The following is an 18148-nucleotide window of genomic DNA, read 5'->3' on the forward strand; positions in this document are numbered from 1 at the left end:
AAACACAGCAATAAACAAAGTGCAGGAAGGTTTAGCAATAACACCCCTCTAAATTGTCTGTGGTGGAAAACGTAAAAATTTTTGAAGTTAAAAAAGCATATCCAAAAAAACCCAGCTGTAAACTAGAAACATAAACAGAAAGAGAAAGCAAAAGAATTCACACCAAACCGTGATGCTACAATTCAAAAATTTGCATGTTTTACCTGCATCCACAGTGATAAATTAGAAGCATTTACAAATCACTTCTCTACAGAAATTAGAAGACAGGAAGAACCTCAGCTACACTTCCATTTCAAAACCACAACAGCTCAATGTCCTGTTGTCTTTTTACATCTACACTTCCCAGCAGCAAACCCTGAGACACACTAAGGTTGACTAAGGAATATAATCACTGGTTGTACAATTGACTGGTTTATAGGACACAAACTAGAAGTGTTCAGGTTTATTATGTTAACAGACATATCTCAAGTATCACAGTCTCTACTCCCAAAAATTATAAAAACACTAGTTGTTGAAATAGATCTGTGCAAGCTGTGAACACAAACATGTTTGGCAACACTATACAATTTCCCATAACACTTAAATCCAAGAATTCAGATGAGAAAAACCAGTTTTTAATAATTATTCATATCATTATTACTTCACAGTGCATCTAATCCCCAGATGAATCAAAACTGAATTGATTTTGGAAATAGGCAAACTTTACAGGAACTGCAAATGACATTGGTACAGGAGAGGCATAACTGTTCAATCCCTAAAGAGGTTGAAGGTCAGCTAATGGCAAGCTTTTATGTAATATAAAGTGATTATAGAGCAAATCACGATGTACACCACAGGAATTTCTGCCCATTAATTCAATGCACTAGCAAACTCCACCGCTGCTGTACAGTAAGAGACAAAACCCAAACAACTACATATATCCCTTGTATTTTGATTTTTCTTTCTTCTTAGTACTTGCAATATTTGTCTCCCTTTTCAGTTTCCTTGATTAATTGACATATTTTCACCCCAAAACTCCTTGCACAGCATGTGAAAGGATGTGTTTGGCTCACCAATGAAAACAACTGTGTCCAAAATGCAGCAAAGCATACAAAAACAAGCCAGAGGAGAAGCCCCATAAAATAATTCTCTTTCAATTTGTGACCTCACAGATTACTTGTATCTCTTTAAGTATTTGGAACAAAAAGGTCAAAGACCCCATAGAAAACATTATTCTAGGAAGCATTGAAAAACACCTGGCAGACAATGCAGTCATCAGTCACAGCCAGCACAGCTTCACAAGGGCAAAGTCAAACCTGATTTCCTTCTAAAATAGGGTAACCCACTTCATTGATCAAGGGAAGCCAGTAGATGTAATCTTTTTGGACCTCAGCAAAGCTTTTATTACTGTCTCTCACAGGATCCTTCTGGACAAAATGTCCAGCACACAGCTGGATAACTGTGTTATGTGACGAGTGAGCAACTGGCTCACAGGTTGGGCACAAAGAGTTATAGTGAATGGGGTAACATCAGGATGGCACCCAGTCACTAGTGGGGTTCTGTAGGGCTCCACCCTGGTCCAGTTCTCTTCCACATCTTTATTAATGACCTGGATGCAAGACTCGAAGGAACATTAAGGAATTGTGCCAACAAGACTAAATTGGGAGGAGCTGTTGCCTCCCTCAAGGGCAGAGAGGCCCTGCAGAGAGACCTCAACAAATTAGAGAGATGGGCAATCACCTGCCACATGAAGTTTAACAAGGGCGAGTGCCAGATTTTGCACCTGGGACAGGGCAACCCTGTTGTGTGTATGGGCTGGGGAACGAGAGGCTGGAGAGCAGCACCATAAGGAGGGACCTGAGGATCCTTGTCGACGGCAAGTTGAAAATGAGTCAGCAGTGCCCTGGCAGCCAGGAGGGCCAAACTGTGTCCTCGGGGGCATCAGGCAAAGCATCGCCAGCTGGTCAAGGGAAGGGACTGTCCCACTCTGCTCTGCACTGGTGAGGCCTCACCTTGAATACTGTGTGCAGTTTTGGGCACCACAATATAAGAAAGGGACTGGAGGGGAAGCCGTATGAGGAGCAGCTGAGGTCACTTGATCTGCTCAGCCTGGAGAAGAAGAGACTGAGAGGAGACCTCATCTCGGTCTTCAACACCCTCATGAGGGGAAGAGGAGGGGCATCTCTTTACTCATGTGCCCAGTGACAGGACTTGAGGAAATGGCATAAAGCTGAGTCAGGGAGGTTTAGGCTGGATATCAGGAAAAGACTTCTCACCCAGAGGGTGGTTGGGCACTGGAACAAGCTACACAGGGAAGTGGTCACAGCACCAGGCCTGTCTGAGTTCAATAGGACAATGCTCTCAGGCACATGGTATGATTCTTGGGAGTCCTGCACAGGGCCAGGAACTGGACTCAATGATCCTGATGGATCCCTATTCTATGATTCCAGGACTACTTAAAGTTTTACTTTTCATTTGAGAAATGGACACAATCTGTTCTGCATTTTTGTCTAAAAAGCTACTCAAGAGATGGGCCATTGGATACAAGTCAGCACAGTGACAGAGCATCTCTGGCCAAGGGGGAGATGTATCTTGTAACCTCTGTTTGCACATGAGCATGCAACAGTTGCAACTAATGATTTTCAGGAAGAGCCCTTTACTACAAAAACATTTATGGGAGTAAGACACTGAAAACTTGTAATAAATAAGCAACACAGCTCCAACCAGAGTTAACTGATCCTCTAGCTAAAGCAATTTCATACATCAAAGTATGTTTATATTGCCGTGCAGCTGGAGATCAGGGACCTACAAAGAGAAGGAGCATCTGTACAGAGTGTAGGTGACCTGAAAAACATTAAATGACTCTGCAAAGACACAAATTTACACAGAATGGGCTCAGAGGCAGATCCAGAGATTTCAAAACAGATTTCAGGGGTGAGAAAGCATGACAGAGAGGACATATTATCCTCACTCCGTGGATGAAAAACTAAGGAACAAGTATTAAACAAATATTCAAAGGAACAAAACACAAAAAAAAATCTGAAAAAAGCACAGATCCACATCATAACCTACTACGCTGATACAATACAATTTTATCATGACTCAAATAACATTTAATGTCTTTGTTTACACCTGCATCTCCTGGAACAGTTCCTCAGACAGTAAGGTTTGAAAGTAATAACCTGAACATAAAAGGGGGCACATTTTGAGAACCTCAAATATAATGTAAATGAATAACAGAATTATTTAGGTGGGAGCAAACCACAGAAGGTCCTTTGGCCCACCTCCTCCACTGAGCAGGGTTAGTGCTGAATTCAGACCATATTGCTGAGGGCTCTTGTCCAACAAGTGCCAAACAGAGGGGAAGATCTCCCTCAATATCCTGGCTGTGCTCTTTCTTTTTGGTGCAGACCAATATAGTGCAAGTCTTCCTCACCCTCGCAGTGTCAGTATCATTGCAGGAAGTTAAACTATTCCAGGAATAGGACTTTGCACATGTCCTTGAAATTCAAGATGTTCCTATCAGACCACCCCTCTAGGATGAGTCCTCCTGAATATGTCTTCACATGTACTGTCTGCACCCTGTACTTTGGTGTTGCCAAACTTGATAAGTGCATTTCATGTCCTCTATAGGTCATCAACATTAAACAAGGTGGATCTGAGGAACACCAGCCTCCAGGTAGAATATGAACCCTTAGGCACTGCCCTTTATACCTCATGATCCAGTTTTCCTACATATCCAGCAGAACAGCAACCTGGACTACGGCACAAGGATGGTGCCACAGAAGAGCTCAAAACCCTTGCTAACATCAAGGCTGACGACTACCTTGTGTTTTCCTCCCATTTCACAGATTTCATCTCACTATAAAAGGCAATCCCATTAGTGAAGCACTTGGTAAATCCATGCTAGCTATTCCAAATTATCTTCTCCTTCCTTTGCCCAGAAACAGTCCTCATGATCCTTCAAAGATGACAGACAGTATCTCTGCAGGGACACTAGCCAACTCTGTCAGCATCTTCAGATGCATTTCATCGGGTTGGATGGACAGGTATGGGTTGAGCTGCATCACAGCTCTCTGTTTATCCAAACTGGTAGAGATTGTTGGGTTTTGGTTGGTTTGTGGTTTCTTTTTTTCGTGGGGGGAGCTGGGAAGAGCAGTATTTAAGGAAATTGTTTAGTTAACTGAATCAAAACGTACACATATGGGAAGTAAATTCAGAGACTAAATTTAGTACAGAGGCTAACCATCAGGGATGCTTTAATAGGGATTATTAACAGAGAAAGGTGATTTTTCCCTCCAATCCCTGGGGGTTCAGATTGCCAAAGCTTTCTTCACTGGTAATAAAAAATGACTGGAAAAAAATAGCTCCCCAAGGTTAAAGTCATCCTTCACATTTATGCCCTTTTGGGCATGGCAGTCTTTCAAGCAATATTTCAACCTGAAAGACTGTAAGAAAGAACTGCATTATTTAATAAATGTATTGCAGACCAGATTACTGTTTAAAACACTAATTGGGCATTTCAATTTAAACGGACAATGTGAATATGTGGCTATAAAGCTTAATTCAACAAGTATATATTTTATCAAAAAGACTATTAGCTGATTTAAAGATTCAAATCATAAAAATGTAATAGCTGTGTAGGAACACACACTTGAAACAGCTTTAAATTTCACATGAAGAATGTTGAGACAGCATGCACCCTCAGAAATAAAAAAAATTGCTCAACATACAATTTCCCAAACTGCATGCATTGAAGAAGATAACTGTACTGTAAATATTACTGGCTTTCTGAAAATCATATCCATTTCTTGGATTAGGTATGTGTTTAAAGATGCCCTCGTAGGATCTAGCGCAATTTTGGTTACTCATAGATCTTGTGGAATTGTAACAGTGATCGATCTTTGTAAAAAGCTCAGCCTTCTGTAGAAGGCTAGAGAGGCAGTTCATATTGCTTTCTGTCTCCAAAGCAAAGGGCTATAAGAGTCATTAAAAACATTATCTTCATTCAACTCAGGCACAGATGCAAAGGTTTCTATCTATGGATCAGATCTCCCTTCCTTAAGAGAGACAGAAGAGGATCCTCATCCACACACAGGCAAGGGAGTTAAAAAAAAAGTCTATCTCCAAGGAAACCCTAGAAGAAGCTGAATTTAAGGCAAACACAGACGTACTAATATAGACCATTTTTCTTAACAGCCTGTCAGTAAGACAATCAAATAAAAATACCATGTACGCAATTTCACCTGAATAGTGAGAAGGCCGGAAGTAACCAATAAAACGGAAACAAATTGTTCAATCAAAAATAAACCACATGGAACCAACCCTGCTATCACACAAGAGAGCACAAAGGATTAATAAATACCCCACTGTAGGGACTTCTTGTTACAAATCTTATAGTACAAGCTGCTGCATCTTATAATTCAACTTGCAATGGTAAAAGCTCCAGTAAGTACAGACTTCCAAGGGGGAAACACATGATTTGGAAAGAAGATACGCTACTGCCTGGATTCCTCATGACCTGTGTTATCTTGTTTTTTCAAAAGAACCTTTAAAAATATACTTCTGTTAGTTAAGTACTTCCAGCACTGGCAGCGCTAACTGTCTTTACAAAGAACTTCTTCCTATATCTACTTTACGTAATTATCCTCGTGTGGCCAAAAGAATAGAATGGAAACATGTCTGCATGCTGAGCACATTCATTTCTCTAAGCCCCAGAAACACAGGTCTGGAACAAGCCTCCTGAATCATCACATCCAGTCCTCTGCTAATGTGTTCATGTAAATAATATGTTTGTTATACTGACTGAGTTTCACACAAACAGAAAAGGCTTTCCAAGGTTATTCTTCATGTGAGACTATTCTGAAAACCTCATCTATGACAGTCTGTTGTCTATTTCAGCGTTAAACAAATGTATAACTGTCTTTCTATACAAAGCAATTTTAAAGATTCCTGCCTGTAGCATTACACCAACAAAAAAAGTGCAATTTCCAATATATGGGGTTTTTTTGCCAAAAACCCTGATAGCATGCCCTTATTACCTGAAATTATCATCTGAAGTTATAACGATCCAGTAAGGATGATTTATGCTTTGAAAATATTACTCATTATCACACAAATCTGATGCTTCTATTCAATTAAAACTCTTCTATGTGTTACGAATTATTGCTCCCAATTTTAACTTTTAATTAAAAAAATATTTTTGAGTTACAGAGCATTTATATGGTATTTATAACACTAATTTGTAATTTTGTGTTTTGGGTACTATACTTCAGAATACCGCAATGATTTAAAATTGTTCTTTGGATAAGAAACACTGCAATTTTCAGCCTGAAGCAACAGTGATTTGGCAGGCCACACTGTAAAGCCCTGGAAAAAAAATTGAAGACTGATGCTTATCTTAGAAACACTGATGACATGTTAAAAGCTGTGCCAATGCTATCACTATAATAATAGAAGAAATAGTCCTCAAAAATGAACATCTGTCAGCTCTAATCTCTACTGCAATTGCATTTATATTTTCATCATTTGGAATAGCTAGGCAGTAACTTGTAGGAAAGAAAATTATCACAATAAACAAAGATTTTCATTTGCATCTTGACTGCTAAGTTTTTTCTAAAATTAAAGTTTCCTTAAAACACACCATATCAACCATCTGTATTCAGCCACCATTTGCCCTTAAGGTATCCACACATTTGGAGTTGACAAGCCTCGATCTCTGCTGGAGAAGTCTTGAGGTTTTGAATTTCTCTCTGTCTGATGTTTATCTCTTCTCATGAAGAAAAAACAGAATAAGTACATTCTTTCAAATGTTTCGTTACTGCATATGAGAATAATCCTGCTTACTTCCCCTAACTTTTGTCTATTCATACCATCATAACCCTTCTCATGCTGTGTGTGCAAGTGTATCAATTTATTTTCTTGTTTCAATTGCATTCAATGTCTGTGTATTCACGATGTCATCTTCCAAGCCTAAAGAGCCTGCAGAGAGAGGCATATAGATATAGAAAGAGGATAGAAAAGGTAAAGCACATACTTCACTAAGAAAAGACATGACTTCTTGCTTTTGAAAACTAGCATGAAGATCAGCTCTTAAAGCAAGATGAACAGCAGAACCTGCCTGATTACTAGTACAGAAATTGCTATGGTAGTTTGCCTGCATTAAGGGTAGACACAATACAGAAATTTATTGCAAGGATGGTGAGGCACTGGAACAGGTTGCCCAGAGAAGCTGTGGATGCCCCATCCCTGGAAGTGTTGAAGGCCAGGTTGGCTGGGGCTTTGATCAACTTGGTCTACTGGAAGGCGTCCAAGCCCATGGGCAAGGGGATTGGAACAGTCTTTAAGGACCCTTCCAAACCCCCTCTGTTCTATGACTCTATGATATAAAACTATTAGTGGCGTTGAATGGTGAATCAAGATTAGCACTGTGCTGGTAAATCTTACATTTGTATCAGAAATTCAGCTAACAGGAGACAGTTTTTAGAAAAACACACACACAAAGTGAACAAATAGTTTAAGCTGGGAGACTCCTGGCAAATCTTTATTTAAATCAATCAAGGTACTGGATAACAAAATTTTACCCTAATACTAAAGAGAATAGAGAAATTCGTGGAGCACTTAAAATCATATTAGGCTTCGAGATGTTGTAAAGTGCAAACAGTTGGAGAAGAGAAAGTACCAACATTAAGTATCACATGTCTTTGTCCTGTTCTTATACCTTTCCTTAGGTATCATTTTCAATCAGAGGGAAAACGCTCTTTTTTTTTTTTTTTTTTTTTACAGTATGTTGGTGTTATCAAAATCTGGTCAAATATTTTTATCTGGCTAATTTTCTTTCAGTTATTCACAAATTAATAGGGGAGTGAAGTGACCTATAATTTTTCTAGGGTAAGAATGTACTAAATATTTTCAAAATAGGATCACACGTCTGAGGAAAAGTCTTTGTACTTCTCTGATGCTACTACAAGAGAAAAGCTCTATAATAGGATGACTATGAACTTGTTTTATTTCTAAAAAAATTTAAACTTCAAGATGATATTTATTTAGGTTAACGTTTTTAAAACATATCCATTTAAGATTCATTTTCATGTGACAACCCACCGTGAAGCTGGAAAGAACATCCACTCAACAGTACTGGCCAAAGCACTAATCTGCACTGGCAGTCAGACATGCTGCAACCAGGTTAAGTATTGAAGAAGCATCTCTATTTCACTCCTATGGGTAGTTCAATCAACTCAGTAAGGGAGTTGGATTATCCTTTTTTTTTGCATTGCTTTCTACTCTACAGTAAATAGTGCAAGAAGTAAAAAAATATTTCCAACCTTGCTGCAAGTCTCAGACACACACACACTAGACATCTCTAAGAAATGTATTAAAAGAACTATATTCTGAATCAACCTTTCTCTGTGGTTACAAAAACCACAGAATCATAGAATGGTTTGGATTGGAAGGGACCCGATCGCCCTGTTGTGGGCAGAGACACCTTTGACTAGACCAGGCTGATCAGAGTTCCATCCAATCTGGCCTCAAATACTTTAATGGATGTGGCGTCCACAACTTCTCTGGGCAACCTGTTCCAGTCCTCATCACCCTCAGAGTACAGAATTTCTTCTTAACCTCTAATCTAAACCTACCCTCTTTCAGTTTGAAGCTGTTGGCCCTTGTCCTATCACTACCTGCTCTTGTAAAAACTCTCTCTCCATCTTTCTTGTAGCCTCCCTTCAAGTACTGGAAGGCCACAATTACATCACCCAAAGTCTTCTCTTCTCCAGGCTGAACAAATCCAATTCTCTCAGCCTTTACTCATAGCAGAGGTGCTCCATCCCTCTAATCATCTTGTTGTTCCTCCTCTGGACACACTCCAACAGGTCTATGTCCTTTCTGTGCTGGGGACCCCAGAGCTGGATGGAGCACTGCAGCTCATCAGAGCGGAGTAGAGGGGCAGAATCACCTCCCTCACCCTGCTGGCCACACTGCTTTTGATGCAGCTTTCTGGGCTGTGAGCACACATGGCCGGCTCATGTCCAGCCTCTCATCAGCCAGCACCTTCAAGTCCCTTCTCATCAGGGCTGCTCTCAATCTGTTCATCCCAAGGCCTGGATTGATACCGGGGGTTGCCTCAACCCAGGTGCAGCACCTTGTGCTTGGTCTTGTTAAACCTCATGAGATTCCCACGGGCCCACTTCTTGAGCTTGTCAAGGTCCCTCCGGATGACACCTTCAGGTGTAGCAACTGCATCACTCAAGCTTGGTGTCATCTGCAAATCTGCTAAGGGTTTCTTATCTGACCCACTGTCTTGTCATTAATGAAGATAATAAATAACACTGGCCGCACTAAAAACCCCTGAGGGTTACCACTTGTTACTGATATCTATCAGGATGTTATGCAGCATTTTAATTTCCATTCCAGTGAAAGTAAACACATCCAAAAATTACCCAGTAGGTCAGAAATTTATCATTTGCTGTTCTCTAACACAGAAATCGTGTTTACAAGTCTGAAAAATGCACATTAAACACCACAAATTGCTAATATAGTCACTGCCAAAGAAAATGGTATTTTTATTAGTCTAGAGACCAGATGAGACACCATTTCTGGGTGAAAGAGGAAACTGTCATTAGACTAACTGGTATAGTTTGAAACAGTAAAGAGAATTTCAAGACCAGAATCTTTCTTTGGACCTGAAATAAAAACAGCACCTTTCTCAGCTAAGCACAATACCCTGTATGTAGTAGCACATGGAGAGTACTGAAGTCTGCAATACCAGAGCATGTTTATCTGTAAAGCTAGGCAGCTTTGTCACCCCCCAAGAACATCTGCTCATCGGAAGAAGAGTTTGAGCACATAGTATCTTGCCTAATTTTTAAAAATAAATCCGTTTTCCCCACAAAAGATATTACATCTACCTACTAGGTTTGGTCTGAACGAATCTCTCATTTCTATTAGCAAATGAAACCCAAAACTTAAACCTCCCTGCTTCTGAACTGCCTTTTGTAAAAAGACCAGTGTCAAAAAGCAGTTCTTCAGTAACACACCATGATCCGGGCAAGAATTTGCCATAAGAAAGCTTAACAGAAACTCTGCTTGGATTTCTGTTTGTGGTGCAAAGCATTGTGCTACTTAGCAAGAGCTAAAATCATCCTGATGTGCTGTTCTCAGGAGTGTGTTAGTCACAAAACACTGCTGCAGAAGCCAAATGTTCCTGGCTGAATTTCTACCAAAATATGGTGTGGCCATATCTACTACTTTTAATGAGCAGAGAGTGGTAACAAAAATACACACACCACAAAGTATGTAAAACAGTAGCAATATGTAAGCTTGGAATCATAGTGACTTTCCATCAGAAGAGTTAAAAAGCCTTTAACTGGGTTTCAAAGCAGATCTAGGGGTTTATCTGCCTGATTAAGTAAGGCTTTTAACAAGTAAAGCTGTAATTAGGCATAATGATAGCCGAACAAGCAAAGTTAGAATAATGCATATTAATTCTAACTTGGGAAGAGGTCCACTTTTAACAGCATTTCATGGTCTTCCTATTTAGAGAGGGTTATTTCCTCTTCAAGGTGCTGGAATTGTGGCAGAGATTTCCCACAGCACCTGTACCAGCACAAGAATTTCTTGCTAGGAAGACAGTCACAAGTACCATGCTGGCTCAGATTGTGCCCTGGCTTCAGGAGCACCAGGTTTTAGGATTTCTGGAACATTCAGGAGGTTTCATTCCAAGAGGCTCATAAGAATTCAATCCCACGTGGTATTATGCCAAGAGGCTGCAGTGGAGAGTTATGATTTTGTTTCTTTTGAACTGCTCAGCTGTTACCAAAATGTAGTGCAATTGACATATTTAAGGCTTCTTTGAACTTCAGTCAACACATTTCTCTATAATACGGAAGCAAGTCACATGAGTAGGAGTTCACAGCAAATCTCTGTCGAAAATCAAGATAGGAGATGGTGTTGAAGAGGTTGGGCTTGACTTTACCGATCTTGATCTGACTTTTACATGACATTTCAACTGTACCGGATTAGAAAACTCCCAGTAAACACTGTACATAACTAAATCAAGAGCCCAACACTGATTTTAAGCAGTATTAAAAAATCCTGCACAAAGATTAGTTAAATGACTTACAGACTTGTGCTAATCCTAAAAGAGAGGCTGACAGGGTCTAAAGAAGAATACAAAATTACACTGGATACTGATGCGTCCAGTAACAACAATGAAAAAAAAGTCTATACAACTCCCATTCAAAAAGGAAAACCCAACATAAAAACCATCTGCTAGCTCACAAAGCATTTTTTAATAGCTTAACAGCATTCTGTCAAAAGAACAGAATTACTGTATCTTTTGTATGATTTCTATTCTTCAATTAACACAAAGCAGATATGATAGATAACACCAGAGGAAAAAAAAATCCCTGCTGCAGATCCACAACAGAAGACAATTATGGTAAGACGACGTATCTGTAACTCCCTTAACCTAAAGTGTAAAGAACATGGATCATTATGAAGAGTTATTTTTCACATACTTGAGTTGCAGAATCAAAATTCAGTGTTTTCTAAATATTTCTTATACTAAATTCAAGAGCAGAGTCAGGTACAAATCAAGTCGTGTGGAAAATGATCCACAGATATCCAGACTCCAAAGGATTAAATCAGCCACAACAAAAGAAAATGCAACCCAACAACAACAACAGCGTGGCAAAGACAATAGTGGCATTGACTACTTGAGTAGAACAGAAATGCTCTGCCACTGCAACTCCCTCTTCAGCAGAAGACACGAATTCATTATCCAAAATTCAGGGGTTTTTTCTACTATTTACAATCCTTCCCTGAGTTCCTCTTCTAAATTATCTCAAAAGATCTCAGCCCCTGTCCTATAAGCTCCCTGTAATTCCAACCCTGTGTCACAGCACACTGGCGAATCTTTTTGCCTTCTCAGATTCTGCTTCCATTCATATCCACATTAGCATCTTGATTTGCAAATCCACTTCCTTTGATTGCTGTCCTTTAACCTGAAAGAGTTTTCATCTATTCCCTATCTCTCCGAGAAAGCTTTCACCATACCTATTCAGCTGGTAAACTTTTTTTTTCTCCCCAAATCACCCTTATATGGATTTGCATCTGTATTCTCTCTTTACTGGATTCCAAATATGTTTTATACTAGAGAAGTAAAAATATTTGAAAGGTGTTGCAAACGCTAGTTATTTGTATATGTAGCATCAGAACATTATGTGGAGTGGTAGCAAAACGCAGTTATGTAATCAGACTTACCCAGGAGGTTAAGGAAAACTCTAGAAAAACGTTACATCACTGTAGGCTATTTAACACTCATCCTCTAGGAACTTCAAACAAAACAGAACTTTTTTTTTCCTCTACTGAAGAATACTTTTACTTTTACCAACCGAAAATTATTCTAGATGAGAAAAATCTGCCATGCCTCTCAACCTCAGGGTTTATAGGAACAACGTGGCATGGTGTTCTCCACCACCTTTAGCAGAGAAAAGCATTTGATGGACACTGAAATAGTTCAACTCACCAATAAATGGAATAGAAGCCAAAGAGTCACCAGGTGGGCTGGAACCCGATGCTTTCCTTTCCTCTATTCTTTTTATGTGGACTTCTCTCCGAGCGTCGTTAGGTAACCAACAGGTAGTGTCCGAGGCTGCCTCTTGGTCATTTACAGCAAGAATGTAGGACTGATGCCTCAAAGGCTGTGGAGTTTGGTGGCCAGAAGGTGATTTGTCCCGCATGACCACTGTGTCTTTGTCATTTCCCTGAACATCCGTTTGCAGACTTTCAGACTCACGGACATCTTCCCTTTCAAAATGAATCTTTTGTCTTATGGAACCATCTACATTGTCAGAGGTAGTTGAACACTCACTTGGCTGAACAAGTTTGGCAGAAGCTGGAGACAGAGAGGAGGGCTGGATGGTTTTACCAGTTTCTGTTTTGTGATCTTGGGCACCTTCTGCTCGGATCCTTGACTGTTGGTTTAAGAGACCGCTCTGATGCAAGTGATTTACTGTTCTTTGGTCTTTGCTGGCAATAGCATCCAGGCCCTGGTTAAGGGGAATAGATGGTTTTGCTGCATAGGGAGCTGAGTTCTTCAGAGAGCTACTTCTAGAACTTCTGGCTGGTGTGAGACACAATCTCTCCTGTGAAACAGCTGCAGGTTTTGAAACTCCCCCAGGAGTTTGCAAATCTCGAGAAGGCTGTAACATTTTAAAATCTGGCGAAATTTTCTGGAAGTGAGAACCGGGCAGAGAAGCTCTACTACCAGTTCTCCTGTTGTCTGAAATATAAGCACTTGGAGCTATAGGAAAATTTTGACCTCGAAGGGACATATGAAATGCATGTTGTCTAGATCTCTCATAAATACCTCGTCGATCATCTTGTTCAGTAAACCCTGTCCACTTGTAAGTCTTTCTCCTATCTCCATTTGTATCTGCAATCATATTCTCAGAATGGAAGTTTTCTAGCACTTCACCCTGTTTGCTGAGATAATCCCATGACCGAGCCCTGTGATTTCTAGCATTAACTGAAGGTGAAGTTAGAGTATCTTGTGAAGCACTTCGTGGCCACTCTTTCATCAACACAGGATCTTCGAGTCTTTCCTGGGATACGCTTCTCTGCCTGATCTGAACAGACTGTGGAACCCTGTCATGAGAGGTGCTCCTGCGCCGTACCTGAGAAGCAGTGCGGTTTGGCACCACTTGATTATAATCAGTTGTATTCTGAGAAGCTGCTCTTAAGCTATCTAACCTTTCCTGTATTGTTCGGGAGCCATACATGTGCATGCGCCTGTTATCAATGTATTCTTTGTAAGTTTTGTAGGTCTTCCAGTCTATGTGCTGGTGGGAGGTTGGAGAACTGTAATGATTAGTAGAGACTGAGGGTGAGTCTGTGGCTTGAGCAGGAGGTCTAGTGCTTGGGATTCCTTCTGGACATACTACATAATTTGAAGCTTTACTTACTGCTCCAGTTGTATCAACTGGCCTTGTTATTGGAGTCTGGGGAAGTACAATGGCAGTGGACACTGAAGATGATGGTGATGTGGTCCGTGCTTTCAGACTGGTTTGATCTTTTAAGCCGTATCTTACTTCCTCTGTCCTGTGTGAGGGACCAGCATGATTATTTCTACAAGATGGCAAATCTACAGCCTTCTCAGAAGGCACAATAACAGTCCTTACAGTTTCATTGCAAACGCACACGGCTGTATTTGATTTTGCAATGTCTGTTGGTGACGGAGGCACTTGTATTTCCATTCTGTAGGCCCTCTCTGGCTGTGTCAATGCTCGTACTGGTCTGCTGACTTGCTGTTTCCCCAGTGGGAAGTCAGAAGAAAGCTTGTCTGCAGCTTGTGCCTTAACAGAAGCTGTGGATGTCAGACGCGGGTAACATATTGGCGGTGGTTCAGGTATGTTGTGGGCATTACCACTGTAGGCTTCGTTGCCTTTCAGGTAGGCATCTTGGGAATACGCCTGTGGAGAGAGGATTAAGTGAGTATTCAGTAGTGAGGGAGACAGAAAAGTTCGCCATCCAGGATTTGCATGATCAATCTTCAAGAGAGGGAATACAAGTTCAAAATTCACACCATCTCTAATTTTAGACAAAATGTTAATTAAAAAGATAAAACCAGCATTCCATCCCCTTAGTCATGTAGGAAGAAGAAATAGAACAAGCAAAATCATTACATATATTCCCTCCCTCAATTAAAAAACTCAACTGATAATTCCAGGAAATACTGCAGGTAGAGCACTGGAGCAGGTTTCTCAAAATTCATGAACACAAAACACAGTATTTTTCTCCCCCTTAATTTTGCTTTCTAACATGATGCTTCATACATTCTTCCCATTTAAGCTTCACATTGCCAGAAACCAGAATTTCATAGCAATTAATAGGTTAAAATGCTGCATAATAAATTCAACTAGAACTAGAAAATTCTCTATTCACTTAGCGTATAAAACAACTCTGTTCACTTAATGTAGTACATATGAAAAGTACACACACTCCTCTAAGATGTCTTCTACATAAAAGCTACGTTCCTGAACATATAATGAATAAATTAAAGCAGTAACATATTTGTTGTGAGCCAACACCCTATAAGTCATCTTATATTTTACAGGAGACAGCAAGTACATAGTGCACAAATCTTACTGCAAAAATATTAATGATATTTAACATTTTTAGCTTCAAGGAACAAACAGTAAGAAAATTCATACATATCCACTACTGTCCACACACTATTGAAACACAAACTGAAATCTCAAATTAATTTCCTCAGTGCACTTTGCATCTTTATGCATAAGAGTCTGACTCCTGAGAAAAAATGGTTACATTACATTTAGTATGTTTCTGCAGCATTTCAGAAAAGTAGCATTTGTCATTGTGAAATTAACAGAACATCCAAAATAATAAATCAATGAGAAGCATATAGCATACTTAAACAATATCCTATTATTGAAAAACTTTAGCATGAGTTCGCTCAGTTTGAAAATAATGCAATAAAGAGCCAATGCAGAGCCTGCCAGTATAACAGAAGATTAAAATAATTTCTCAGGGCTTTTACACGCTTAGGTGCGGTATCATATTACAGCATTTCCTGTCCAAATCATAACATGCTCAATTCCAGAATATCAATGTGCTCTGCCTTAACACGAGACAGATCATAAAAGCCCAAGAGCAGCCATAAAATTAATACAGAGCAAAGTACAGAGGAGGGCGAGGCATTTACAATACTGCTGCAATGTTACAACGAGCATTAGTGAAGTGCAAAATATTAAAGCACACCAAGAGAAAAACGGACCAAATAACACAGGCACAAAAAACAAATCAAGAGATTAGCATTATGAAGAAAATTCAGCTCAGACTATCTAGCTCATTTCCAACAAACTTGCTGTTTCATATTCTTGCTTCTCACAAATCATTAAGCAAAACATGCCTTACAAAACCATCAGAGAAATGGCTACTGTACATTTCTTACCAGTGCTGTGACATCCTTTGTAAACTGCAGCTGGCAGAAAACAGGAAAACACAGTAAAAGCTGCTTACAGATGTAAAGACAGAATTATCTTGTCATATTGATGTTGACTACAGCAAGCTAAAAATACAACTACACTGATTTCACTGGAAGGTACCAACAGATGTAAAGGGCAGTAGAGCATAAAAAATAACTTCACCCTCCTTGCAAGTATGTCCATTCAGCCTTTTATTTGCTCCTTGCATTTATCCTGTACCTTTACAGAAAGCAAAATACATTTGTGCCATTTTGCCTTGGTGCATCCCTACAGCTGCCTGCAGAGAGCTCTGGCTCTATGCAACGAGACTTCCCTTCCACTACAGCAACATTACTGTCTCTCGTTTCCCCTGGGCTGCTCCCATCTCTGCTTCCTGGTGACGAAACAACGGCTTTATTATGCACTTAAACCAGCACGCCCCTTCCCCACATATATCTGAACATGACCACAAGCTGTCAGCTGACTGCAGCTGCTTTCACGCTGTACATCTGAAATTAGAGGAATGATGCTGCAGAAACACTCTACTCACATGATTTGTATTTTTTTTTTTCCTCCACTCATAGTAAAAATCAAGCCAAGCTTCCACTGGTACATTTAATGGAGGGAAGGAACACACAAAGATAAATATTTCTAAATCTTTAAATAAATGGTTATTTAAAATCTTGATGGTCTGTAAGAATTTTTAAAAAAATTGGAAGAGAGACTGAAGACCCAGAAAACGGATTGAGTGAGATACTACTGGCATGCAGGACAAACAAAAACAATCACCCCCTCCACTAGAAAACAATTATCAATTTATACAGCTCATAAAACCGTTGATATCCCACCTTCGCTGGGATATGCACACATTACACCAACAGCAAATACACCACATTTATATTTTTGTAAAACATTCCCCTGACAAACAATGCTTCATTTGAATTTGACAGCAGAAAGGTTAGATTTCAAAACTGGTGTGATCTGATCGTAGCTGAAGACTACAGATGAGGATAAAAATCAGTTCTCAGCTCTTGACAAAATTTATCACAGATATTAAAACACCACCTTCAGAAGACAACATTCTCAGAGGGTCCAAAATGAGATCAGCTTGACTTTCTCCCCCCAATAAAGAGTATATGTCCATGATTGCAGGTATATCCAGACAGACAGATAGACTGACAGTTCTGTGTAAGAGTTACCGAAAAAAAGGTTTTGATGATGGAAAGTGTATTTCTCCTTTCAACCTCATTTTAACTACTTCCCAAAGAAACACTGAAACAAAGCTGAATATCCTCCCACGAAAGACGAAGCTTATAAATGGGATTTAGATGTTTCCATAAAGAATATTACATACCTTTGTTTCATTATTCTGACTAAGGGCAGACAGAGAAATAGTGCAAGTCACAAAGAAATGCATGGATCCGTTCTGAATAATGTCACGCTGAATTATGCATTATCAGCATATATTTTACTATGAAATATTTTAATTACTTTAAGCAGAAAGTGATGGTTAAGTTTTTAGACATTTAGAGGCTAAAAAATGTGAAATATACCAAAATATTTATTACTTCATACACTATTTTGACACAATGCAATTTGCAATTACAAAACACAGCTTGAATATCTCTATTCTCCCTTTAGCTTCTCAAAGGACATATTATGTGAAAATGCTACTCTTATCTCTAAATGATTGCAACAAATGATATACTCATAAAAATGTTGTTACAGTATGGTCTAAATTTAAGTCTATAAGAAGTCTTAAACCAAAAAAAAGCCTTGCAACTTAAAACTTTTTTAATATCCAGATCAGTGATGTTCCTGAATCAGACACCAGCCAACCCACTTGAATTCCTACAGGAACTGGATGCTCAGCAGTTATTCAGAAGTCTCAAGAGGATCCAAAAGTCAGTCTTGATGTTTTATGAGCTCTTTTCCACCTTCTCAAAACAACAACAGTTATGGAAAGCTTACCATACAAATGCAACAATTTAGAGTGACATTAACAGCTCTGATGGATAACAGCTCTGCAAAAATTACTAGAAGCAAACTGCTGTGCTTACAGTAAGAAATCAGCATGTTTCCAGCTATTGGATACAATTTCTTCCCCATCTTGCAAGCTGGTTTTGTTTGCACCAAGTTTGCAAACTCCTATGGCAAAGAATTAATTTCTTACTATAAATCTG

At 39.4% G+C, this 18148-nt stretch overlaps 1 protein-coding gene across 5 annotated transcripts in view; it reads right to left on the reverse strand.

Annotated features, from left to right (window-relative positions):
- ARHGAP21 (Rho GTPase activating protein 21) overlaps nucleotides 1-18148 on the reverse strand; it is a 109857-nt gene that overhangs the window by 16262 nt on the left and 75447 nt on the right. For 3 of the 5 annotated variants that reach the window (XM_032700778.1, XM_032700807.1, XM_032700788.1), the window contains 2 exons: nucleotides 15953-15982; nucleotides 12506-14450 (listed from right to left, as the gene is read on the reverse strand). In XM_032700778.1, the coding sequence (XP_032556669.1) occupies nucleotides 12506-14450; nucleotides 15953-15982 (1975 nt within the window). The remainder of the gene's footprint in view (nucleotides 1-12505; nucleotides 14451-15952; nucleotides 15983-18148) is intronic. The other 2 variants (XM_032700817.1, XM_032700798.1) reach the window with 1 other exon arrangement.

This window comes from Chiroxiphia lanceolata, chromosome 1 (assembly GCF_009829145.1).
Source record: "Chiroxiphia lanceolata isolate bChiLan1 chromosome 1, bChiLan1.pri, whole genome shotgun sequence".
Classification (NCBI taxonomy): Eukaryota; Metazoa; Chordata; class Aves; order Passeriformes; family Pipridae; genus Chiroxiphia; species Chiroxiphia lanceolata.